This window comes from Morus notabilis, unplaced genomic scaffold (assembly GCF_000414095.1).
Source record: "Morus notabilis unplaced genomic scaffold, ASM41409v2 Scaffold1708, whole genome shotgun sequence".
Taxonomy (NCBI): Eukaryota; Viridiplantae; Streptophyta; class Magnoliopsida; order Rosales; family Moraceae; genus Morus; species Morus notabilis.
Genome location: NW_010361270.1, coordinates 287,623 through 299,611, shown reverse-complemented (window position 1 = coordinate 299,611; position 11,989 = coordinate 287,623). Strand labels below are relative to the sequence as shown.

The 11,989-nt window shown below is 33.8% G+C and overlaps 2 protein-coding genes across 2 annotated transcripts; both read left to right on the top strand.

Moving 5' to 3' along the window:
- Positions 1-1,684: 1,684 nt before the first annotated feature.
- LOC21392860 (pirin-like protein) lies at positions 1,685-4,365 on the top strand. The gene is made up of 6 exons (XM_010099001.2): positions 1,685-1,820; positions 1,950-1,999; positions 2,159-2,197; positions 2,321-2,349; positions 2,824-2,990; positions 3,638-4,365. Exons 1-6 carry the CDS (start codon positions 1,705-1,707, stop codon positions 4,149-4,151), a joined length of 915 nt encoding a protein of 304 aa, XP_010097303.1. The 5' UTR covers positions 1,685-1,704; the 3' UTR covers positions 4,152-4,365.
- A 3,055-nt stretch (positions 4,366-7,420) lies between these two features.
- Positions 7,421-11,346, top strand: LOC21392859 (beta-(1,2)-xylosyltransferase). The gene is made up of 3 exons (XM_010099000.2): positions 7,421-8,175; positions 9,231-9,380; positions 10,193-11,346. Exons 1-3 carry the CDS (start codon positions 7,504-7,506, stop codon positions 10,913-10,915), a joined length of 1,545 nt encoding a protein of 514 aa, XP_010097302.1. The 5' UTR covers positions 7,421-7,503; the 3' UTR covers positions 10,916-11,346.
- Positions 11,347-11,989: the final 643 nt, after the last annotated feature.

Sequence of the window (11,989 nt, the reverse complement as noted above, 5' to 3'; positions counted from 1 at the left end):
CGCCAAACGCCGTTTTGAAAACGTTTTCATTTTTTTTCTCAAAAAACGTAAATAACAAAAAAAAGATCAATTCTAAACACGGCCTATATAAAGGTTTTGCTTACAGTTGTTATGATTTTATTATTATTTTTATATAGAAGTGATTTTAAGGTCTTTTATATGACTTTGCAAGGTATAATAAGAATGAGGTAATTGTGACACAATCTTTACGTAAAATATCAGATATAATATGATATGACCTCTTAATGTTAAGTCCCTGTGTGTTTGTCAATAACATATAACGACCTCTTATTCTTAAGTTCAATGGAAATAAATTAAAATGAGACCTCAAAAAATAACTATTTCAAACATAAGATTATATTTGTGTCAAATACTATTTAGCCTGCATGACTTTTTATAGAAAAAATAAGATTCCATCTCTTTCCAAAATAATTTTATTTTTTGTATAAAAATGAAAATAAAAACGTTTTCAATCTCAGTCAAAAATAATTTTTAAAAATGTGTTTGGTAATTTTATCAAATATTGTTTTCAGTATAAAAAACTCATTAATATCTCTCTCTGCTTGAGAGAAGAGAAAACGAAAACAAAAAATGAAAAACGACTAAAAGTCATTTTTCATTTCTCTCTCATTTTACACTAAACCAAAAAATCGTTTTTATTTCTGTTTTTTGTCTTTATTGCGCCAAACGCCGTTTTAAAAACGTTTTCATTTTTTTCTCAAAAAATGTAAATAACAAAAAAAAGATCAATTCTAAACACGGCCTATATAAAAGTTTTGCTTACCGCTGTTATGATTTTATTATTATTTGTATATAGAAAGGTCTTTTATATGACTTTGCAAGGTATAATAAGAATGAGGTAATTGTGACACAATCTTTACGTAAAATATTAGATATAATATGACACGACCTCTTAATGTTAAGTCCTTGTGTGTTTATCAATAACATGACTACCTCTAAGTTCAATGGAAATAAATTAAAATGAGACCTCAAAAAATAACTATTTCAAGTATAATATTATATTTGTGTCAGAACTATTTAGCTTATATGATTTTTTCTATTATTTTGATATGATTTTGATCAGATATCACGATAAAAAATATGTACCATCAATAAAAGATTCCACTAGAAGGACCCAATTAAAAAAGAAAATAAGGGAACAAAAAAGTTGTTAGCATGGTATTTTGTGGGCCTATTGGGGATGATGATTGGGGCCAAAAAGATTGAATGTGCATGTCCATGCCCATCACAGTGTGACACTTGAATATAACCAAAAACATATAAGCATTCAATTAAAAAAGTGGCATGGTTTGGACCATAATTTAGAAGAAAAAAAAAAAAAACCTTTGTACTCATGCAACGGCTAGGATCCAAAGTGATATATGCATTGCATTGCATCATCACATCGTTATGCTGACGTCACGCCAGACAAAAGCCAAATCCCCTGATCTCAAGCAAAGTTCATGTGGGTCTTATTAGAGCACTTTGACCATCAAAATTAATACAAAAAAAAAAAAAGAAGAAAGTTTCTTACAATTGCAAACTTCTCTCCTTTGCAAACGTGTATATATAGCTTCAAATATCATGCCTTTGTTTTCTCACATCTAGCAAAACAATTTTTGCTTTTCTTTCCTTTCCGTTCTGTATTCAATAGTTCAACTAAAACAAAAACAAAAAACAAAAACAAAAACAAAACAAAAGAAAATGCCTGAGAGAGAGAATTCTGGGTTTGTAAGTGAGCCTCGTAATGTTGTGAGGAAATTCTTGGCTAGGCCACAACATGAAGGTTTAGGAGCCATTGTTAGAAGAAGCATAGGAAGGTAAGTAAAATACCCAATATATATATATATATATATATATATGTTTATATGGTATTGTTTTGAATAGAATGAATAAGTGGTTGAGGAATTTGAGAAGTTCGGATTAATGGGTTGGCTGGTTTTTTCCAGGTTTGAGCTCAAATACTTTGATCCATTTCTTGCTCTTGATGAATTCTCAGGTGGGTGTTTCTGTTTTCCTCTGTTTCTTCACACACACACACACACACACATACGTAGATATATATATATATATATATTTATATATGTACATATATTACAAATCCCGTAGAGTTTTTTCTGGTTTCTGAGATTGAGTTTTTTGTTTTTCTGCATTGCAGTTACTGCTCCTGCTGGGTTTCCCGATCATCCACACAGAGGTCTTGATCAATGATCACTAAATCATCTATTCCTTAATTACCTTATTTTGTTCTATGCGAGTTAACTTTGATCATGAAAAAAATATTGGCTCAATTCTAAACTCTCATCATTTTTGTCAACAGGTTTTGAAACAGTGACCTATATGTTGCAGGTATAAACCTATGACATAACTTGCAATCTACCTAATCATGATTATAAAATTCAAAGGAGAAGTTACAGTACATCTTGTTTTTTATCATGCTGCCCTCTTTCCGCCATTGGATGATGGAAAGAAACAATCATAGCCGTTGAATTATTTCTAACTTCTAGTTGACAATTTTTTTCCCCCCCATCATCCACTGGCCGAAATTTCAGTTGTATGGTTCCAAAATACATTCTCACTTAAAATTTCAATTATTTCTGTCATTTTTTGCATAATTCATTTCCGTCTTAATTGGAATCAAATGTTTAATTACAATATGGCACCACAAAATGGTCAGCAAAACAGACTAAAATTAGGCTAGAAAATGGTCCATGAATGAAAAGTCAATACAATAATATATCTAAAAGTCTTGTTTGTAGAGCCATATAATTGATAAGCTTTGTTAAAAATAACCAAACTAAATACAATGGCATGATTCAATAGGGTTCAGTGACACATGAGGATTTTGAAGGGCACAAAGGGACAATACATGCTGGTGATCTGCAGTGGATGACTGCAGGAAAAGGGATTGTTCACTCAGAAATGCCTGCTGCCCAAGGAACCCAAAAGGGTCTTCAGTTGTGGATAAATTTGTCCTCAAAACACAAAATGTAAGCGTGTATATATATATATATATATTTTTTTTTTTTTTTGCTCCGAATATAAGCATATATATCACTATTATCCTTCACTATTTTGGAGCATAAATTCAAAGAGAACATGACATAAACCTGATGTAACCAGATATCATGACATTTCTAAAATTAGTTCCAAAGAAAATGGCTTCCTAACAATGACATTGTTCTTTGCGGGTTTATATATATCGTCCACATATATATATATATATATATATATATATATATGCTATAGTCCTATATTCTTTAGTGATTTATCATGATAGGGATCTTTTTTTCCAAAGGTGCTTTGATTGCTACACGTTTCTTTTTTTTTTTTTTTTTTTTTTTTATATGTGCATAAACTATGTGCCTTTTTACCCCTATACCATGGTAGGAAAGAATCTTCTATAATGGCATTCATCACATAGTGCTATTGCCTCCAACTTCAAAAATTTTTAGTCTCTCAAATAAATTTTGTTACATAGTTGACTTATGACTATCATAGTGGGAAGTACCTTTTCTTTTTTCTTTGAAATGAAAATTTTGAACCACAAACTTTTTTCTTTCCAATAAAACGGTAAATTCTTACATGGGGTTTTTTTTTTTTTTTTTTTTTTTTTTTTTTTTTAACACACATGTAGGATTGAACCAAGGTACCAAGAAATGCTAAGCAAGGACATAGCAGAAGTATCAAAAGATGGTATTAAGGTTAGAGTTATAGCTGGCGAGGCCTTGGGAACCAAGTCACCAATCTACACAAGAACACCAACCATGTACTTAGACTTCACTCTTAAGCCTGGATCCCACCTTCAACAACCAATACCAATTTCATGGAACGCCTTTGTGTATGTCATAGAAGGCGAGGGAGTCTTTGGCACGTCAAAGTCTTTGCCCGTCGCGGCCCACCACCTTCTCCTCTTGGGGTCCGGGGACGGCTTGGAGGCGTGGAACAAGTCCTCCAAGCCCCTCAGGTTCATCTTGGTAGGAGGCGAGCCATTAGGCGAACCGTTGGCGCAATGGGGCCCCTTTGTGATGAACACGCAGGAGGAGATCAATCAGACGCTAGAAGATTTTGATAACTACGCGAATGGATTCGAGAAAGCGAGGCATTGGAGATCGGAGGCTGCAGTTAGGCTCGGGTTTTCGCCCTTGTAATGGCATATTTGAGAAACTTTTCTTTTTTCGTTTCCGGAAGGAGGGGAAAAGAATTTTTTCTTGATCAATCAGATTTTGTAGATTATAAACATATTACTATATAATTTTTATTTTATTTGTTTTATTTTTCCTTTCTTGTGAAGTTTGGATCTTGTAAGATTGTGACAAACTATCAAGATTATCACAAAATTGTCCAATCAAGGTTATAATGAAATTCACTTAATGAGATTGGAACCTATTCCATTACTATTATCCCCCCAAAGGAATGAGAATAATACACAAAAATAGGATTGATAAAGTAAATGGGTTATTAGCACGGTTAGTCTTTCACCATGTGTATTCTATCACTTTGGTCCTTTAACTTTAAATTTTAACAAATTACTTTCTTAATTTTTTATTTTTGATCACTTTAGCCCATGCACACTAAAATTGACGATTGGATTTTTGAAACTTCATAAAGATCATCACATCCTAAACGCATAATAAGTGAAGTTTTTACATAAATAGTTACATTAAATACTAAATATTCTCTTTACTATTTTACAAACCATTAAAAACTAATTAATTGTGCATTTACTATTACTACATCTGTAAAAAGCTCAGACGTTATTATCTATGAGAAATTTCAGAAGTCATTTATAAATGTTAAATTGCGTAGGGGCTAAAGTGGTAAAAAATCAAAAGTTCAAAAGTCATTTACCAAATCTATAAATGTTTGTTTTAAGGGTTCATCCCTAATTTTGAATTATGGTTCTTAATTTTCTACAGTGTTTTTCTCTCATAAAAAATTTGAATTTCAAAAATCAGAATCATGAATCATGGTTCTGAACATATAAACCAAACGTCCCATAAAAGTTTAAGAATCAAACTGATACCATGCACAATATAAGGACTAATATTGCTAATTACTCTAAAGTAAATGGTCCATTTTCCTTCGGGAACAAGTCTTTCTTTTCGTCCGTTTACAAAGTAACAAAATATAAATAAAGTCTAGGTGTATATATAAAAGATGGAGTAGTTGACAAAATAATACAGCAAACAAAAGAAAATCCAAGCCAATTGCCAAGTCCATTATAGTTTTCAAACCTCTTTTAAATATTAAATTAAGTATTGCTTAGAAGAATAATGCTTTCTGCCATTCTGTTTTATTCTTGAAAGCCTCGTCAAGGCAAGGAATCTGGGAAACAAGCTCAAAACTTCATTAAACCAAAAGGGATGGGAAAAAATAAAGGAAAAAACTAAACGTGAATTCTAGATCAATCGGTTCCTTATGTTACATTAGAAGATTAAGGGTGTATTAGAAAAGTAAACACAATTATTTTGATTAGTACTTTTGATTTTATTTGCATTTATTTTATATCAGAAAATCGTTTCATTTTTTTTAGTAACTCACCAGATTTTATATTTTAATTTGTGTTTATATGAAGCGGGATTGATAGTGCTATTATTAGTAAATTTCCCTCTTCTTCTAATCCTGAATGTAGACATATTTTCTAACTACGTATGATCTCTATTTTTTCTTCTTTATTTTACTTTCTTCTTTAATTTTTAGGGTGAATAGTTAAAACAATTATTTTTATAGAAAATTCTCTAATATGCTTGGTACGTCATGTTATTTTAACCGTTAGATCTACATATTTTTTATGTGATTTTATGCAGATCTGACAGACAAAAAACTTAACCTACTGATATGTTGACGTGCTAAAAAAATTCTTATTTTTATTAATAGTTTTGATTTTATTCGTATTTATATTAAGAAATCTTCTAATTTTTATTTTAGATAACTTACCCGATTTCTAATCAATGAATGTCGACACATTGTTTAACCACTTCAATCTCTATTTTCTCTTCTTTATTTTATTTTCTTCTTTAGTTTTTAAGTTTGTTTTTCGGTAGGTCTCTTACTTAATGCACATTTTTAACCGTTAAAATCTAATCAAAACCATATTAAAATAAAAAAAATATGAAGCATAAATAGTTTTTAATATAAATGATGAAAATGAGATACTTATCACTATTTTTTTTTACCAAAAAAATATCTTAATTTTTAATCAAACTTATCAAAAACAAGAAAAAAATAATCATCAAACCTAATCTAATAGAAATATAAAAATTAGGATAGTTTTTAAATTCTATTCTTTTTATTAAGTCCTATTGTTATATATATATATTTATTTATTTAATAGAGATATAAAAATTACGATATTTTTTGAATTCTAAAATCTTTATCAATCCTATGGTTTAATTATTTATTTCGACGAGAACTTTAATAGATTTAAAGTTTAAAAACATGCATTATTTATAGGGCTGTTCATAAACCCGAACAACCCGTAAATTCAACCCACCCCGCCCCAACCCAAGCCGAAAAAAGCAACCCGCAACATTATTTTTAAATTTGCGGCTCATTATACTTCTGGCCCGAAGTGTTTGGGGCGAATTGCGGGTTGGACCCATAACAACCCGCAATCCCCAACCCAACCCGCACAACATACCCCTAAGCTTTTGGCCCAAGCCGAACTGCCTAAGTTCTACCCTAGGCTCACTAACATTAGGGTTCACAATCTCATTCTCGGTCTCCCCTCCCGTGAACCCCCTCTTCTTGCCTCTTCCTTTTCAGTTTTCGCTCTTCTTCCCCTCCCGTGGACCCCCTCATAACTCTCTCCTCATTGCTCAGTCCTCTCGGCCGCCGTCTTGCCCACTTTCTCCGATGCTCTCTCGCCGGACTGATAAGGATGGTTACTATTTCTATTTAATGATGAAGTTTGAATATTATATTGAACTTTAAGTTTTTGATTTTTTGAATGTTGAACCCGACCACCCAACCCACCCCGCACCGCCCCAACCCAATCCGAAAAACGTTGGGTTGTGAAATTTTTTTAACATCGTTGGGGCCAAATATATGCAATCTGCACCCTTTGAGGCGGGAAAAAAAAATCTTACTCCGCACTAACCCAACCCATGAACAGCCCTAATTATTTATACTTGCTCGAAATATATATAAAGAAAAGGAAAAAGCTAAAAGCCTAAAAATGACCAACTGAAAAAAAAAAAAAAAACTCAAAAAACTCAAAAACGTTTAAAACCAAACTGAACTGAGGAGAATTTTCCTATTTGTCAAGCCATGATTGGTCCTCCTAAGCTTAAAAAAATAAAAATAAATATGAATAAAGAGTACTTATTCTACTACAACTACGATTGTAGTCATAGCTATAGCCTATAGCCAGCCTAAAAAGGGGATAATGAAAGATGTAACAAGAAAGAGAGAGAACTCAAAAAAGGAGGGGGGGAAACGAAAACAGAGGAAAACAGAGAAGGAGAGAGAAACGGAGAAGAAGAGTCTTCTTAGACCGCCATGAACGGAAGAAACTTGAGGCTGCTCAAGATCATTCTCTTCCTCTTCTTCCTCAACTCTTTCTCTCTCCTCTTCTACTTCTTTTCTCACTCTAAAACTCTCCACGCAAACAATGATAACAATAACAACAACCCAAATCAGCATATTTCCTTAACTTTGAATAACCAAACTCAAACGAAGCAATTCAAGTTCACATACTCAAAGCCATGGCCGATTCTTCCCTCGTACCTCCCATGGTTGGAGACCCAAAACCCACCTCGGCTCCGCTCCTGCGAGGCCTACTTCGGCAACGGATTCACCCGCAGAGTCGATCTGTGGGCCCCAAGGGGGCCGAGATCGGGGTGGTTCAGGTGCTGGTTCAGTGGGACCCTCAGGAGCTCGGTCTGCGAGGGTGGGGCCCTCAGGATGGTGCCGGAGAAGGTGAGGGTGTCGAGGGGAGGGGAGAGGCTGGAGGAGGTGATGGGGAGATCGGAGGGGGAAGAGCTGCCGGAGTTTGAAGATGGGGCGTTTGAGATCAACGGTGGTGATGAGGAGAGAGAAGAAAAGAAGAAGCTTGTGAGTGAAGAGGTTTTGAATGAGATTGTGCCTAGAGGGGATGTTTGGAAGCATACAATGAGGGGTTTGGTTGGTTCTGCTTTGGTTGTTCCAGCTAGAGATTTTGAGTGCCAAGAGGTTGGTTATTTATTTATTTATTTATGATATTGTTGGGTTTATGGTGAATTCTGTTTTCTATTCTAGAGTGGTGATTGGTTGCTTGGTTTGAGTTGAATTCTTCAGTTAGAGGTTAACACTTTCCTTATTTGATGGTTTGTGTCTTTTCTTTGGTGGTGAATGGTTCCTGGGCTTGTGTTGAATTATGCAATTTAAGTTTAGAACTATTCTTATTTGATGTCTTGTAATTTTTCTTTTGTGGTGATTGGTTTGCTGGTTCTATGTTGAATCTTGCAATTAAAGTTCAAAATTTTACCATTCTAAAGTGGTGATTGTTTTCTGGGTTTGTGTTGAATTCTGCAATTAAAGTTCCAAACTTTCCTATTTTCTGGGTTTGTGCTGAATTCTGGAATTAAAGTTCAGAACTTAATGGTTTGTGTTTGTTGTTCGGCGGTGAATTGTTTCTCTGGGTTTGTGATGAATTCTCGTTTTCAAGTTGAAAACTTCAATAATTTAAAGGTTTGCCTTTGCCGTTGGTAGGTGATTGTGATCTTAAAGTTTGAAAATTTTCCGAGTTTAGAGCCATGTATGTGGAATTTTTGTTCATTTGTTTGATTGATTCTCTGAGATATTGTATTTAGAGAGATGAAACTTTCAGTTCCTCATTGAATAGAATTGGATTCAATATAAGCTTAAAGTTCAAAACTTTCCTGATTTAGAGCCTTTTCTATGTGAAATCCTTGGGGGTTTTTGGTGATCTGGAATCAAATAGCTGGTGAATTAAATGAAAGAATATTGAGTATTTAAGTTCCCGATTAACTGGAATTTACTTTTATGCCATAAATGAATGTTATTATTTGCTAAATGCTGGGATTTTATTCATTGGAAAAATCTTAACCATATATGGAAGTTTTTTAAGTGAGAAACTTGAAATTGTGCAGCCTTTCAAAAAAAGAAAAAAAAAAAAGAAGAAATTGTGCTTATAGAGCATGAATTCTACTTTTTGTGGTTTCCATGGCTATTGTTTCTTATTGCACTGCTTTCTGAGGTTCTAATACGGAAGATTCTATGTGCAGTGGATTGAGGAGCCAACGCTTCTGGTTACGCGCTTTGAATACGCAAATCTTTTCCACACTGTCACAGATTGGTATAGTTCATATGTAGCTTCAAGAGTCACTGGCTTGCCTAATCGGCCTCATTTGGTTTTTGTGGACGGGCACTGCGCGGTATGTTTGCATAATCCTATGTTTTCTCATATATGGATTTTTCATTTGTTGATCAACAAAAATAAATATTTGAATAGCATCGGCTAATATCTAGAACCCAAGGGTCTGAATCTAGTTGTCCCGTAATTTGTTGTAGAGTGACCCGATGAAAGAACAAAAACGAAAATGTTACATTTTTGAGGTTGTTAAGACTTTAGCAACACGAACAAATGTGGATTTTGAGCTAGTCTTGTAGAAATGCTAGTGAGTAGAAAATGAGGGCCTCGTTCTTTTTGCTTGTTCGAGTTGAGAACTTGAGTTAAAAAGTGAATTCATGTGACTACAGAAAACGTTGAATTTGAATTTTGTGAGAGAGAACGTTGTAGCAAAAACTGAAGTTGTGATTTGAACTTGTGAAATGAATGGAGCCTATATCTTGATACAACTTCAATTCAGTGTTTCATGTATGAATGGCGATCTTCGCCTTAACTTTTCCATGGAGAAACTTTCAAAAAATTTATCATTTGTTTCCTTTCAAAAACCCGACAACCCTTATTCGATGCTCGTAAACGTGCATTCAATTGATTAGAGTAAGATGATTTGGTTTGGGTTTGGAATGAACAGATGAATTTCATCAATTGATTCAATTCATTGGTAAAGTAGTAGATTTTCTTCGTCCTCAATCGGTCTTTTATTTTTCTTTCTATCTGTAAGGAAGGGTTTATTTGTTTGACTTTTTTAGTTATGCTTGCTTTGCAACAATTTGACAAGAGGTCTCAGTTCATCGTCTAATATTGCTGGTCTGATCTTTCTCTGGTGTTAAATTTGTTCAGGCATCCTTGGAAGAAACATGGCAAGCATTGTTTTCTAGCCTCAGATACGCCAAGAACTTTACTGGTCCTGTTTGTTTTCGTCACGTGGTTCTCGCACCTTTGGGATACGAAACTGCTTTATTCAAGGGGCTGAGTGAAGCAATAAACTGTCAAGGTACATCTGCACCAGATCTGTGGCAAAACCCCGACGACAGAAAAACCGCTCGGTTATCTGAGTTCGGTGAAATGATCAGAGCTGCTTTTCGCTTTCCAGTAAATAGACAAAGGATTGAAAGGCCGTTAACAGGTTACAATGTCCTTTTTGTTCGACGTGAAGACTACTTAGCCCATCCCCGTCATGGTGGTAAAATTGAGTCGAGGCTTAGCAACGAGGAAGAAGTGTTTAATTCATTAAAGGGTTGGGCAGCAATTCACACAGATTGCAAAATAAACCTTGTGAATGGATTGTTTGCTCACATGTCCATGAAGGAACAAGTGAGGGCTATTCAAGACGCTCACGTCATTATTGGCGCACACGGCGCTGGTCTTACACACATAGTCTCTGCATTACCGAAAACAGTGGTTTTGGAGATCATTAGCAGCCTATTCCGACGGCCACATTTTCAGTTGATCGCGCAGTGGAAAGGGTTGGAGTATCACGCCATTAATCTCGATGGATCTGTTGCCAATCCTCAGGTTGTTATCCAAGAGCTTAGCAGCATTATGAGAGGCCTTGGATGCTGATAAATCATTTTGTTTTGGCTAAATCTCACACTTACTGATTTCTGGGAGCCGATTTTTCTTGAAAGAAGAAGAGATTTCTTCGATCGGGATTCTGGTTTCTAACAGTTGGTGCAGAAACTGGCAACTTAGGAGGAGGATTTTAAGCAATGCTGATAATGGTGGCCTTGATTGTTAATTATATGGGCATTTTGGGGAAAGTTTGGTGAATAACCAGAATTGAGTGGTATCATCAGTAAGATAGAGAATTTATATTTCCAATTTTCCATGTTGTGTATTTTTTTAATTTCCAACATTCTTTTTTCATTTTTTTTTTCTTTTTCTTCTTACCAAGTACAGGTTGATAACAGATAGAGGCTCCAATACCAATTTTTTGGTTTCAACACATTTCTCTTGTTGTAACATCAGATTATATATTATGGCACAGATCAGACTTTAAGCATAATGTTTCGGAATACAAATAATATGTTTATTTTCTTGTTATATATATTTTTTGTATTAATCTTATAATATCGTTTTCTATTGATTTTTTTTCCATTAATCTTATAAGGCTGAACAAAGTAGAATTTTTTTATTTAGTGGAGAATATTATAGCATGGTCTGATAAAATATCATGGAGTAGAAAATCATATTTTACCAATTGCAGTTCAATTAAATTACATCTTACTAATATAGTTTTTTTTTTTCCAAATCTTATCACATAATTGTTTATATATATACACATATATTCATATTATAGTGGCTTTCCTTTCTCCTCACCCCAAAAAAAAAAAAAATCTGGTTTAAAATTCTAAAAACAACGTAAACCAGATACATCTTGCTTTTTTTTTCTTTTTTTTTTTTTTGGAAAAAAAGGAAAAGAGAAAAAAAAAAGTGTTTTCAAGTTATCTAATGGAAATTTTATTTTTTCGAATTCCAAACCATACTCATTATTTTCTCTTCCAGACATCTATCAATGTAAATTAAATTCAGTTCAAATTGAGAATTGTGATTTAAATTATAAGACAAATCTGATTGTACTCGGTGCAACTTTTCCTTGGGCAATTCAAATGATGTTCACACTTTACGGAAGAATTA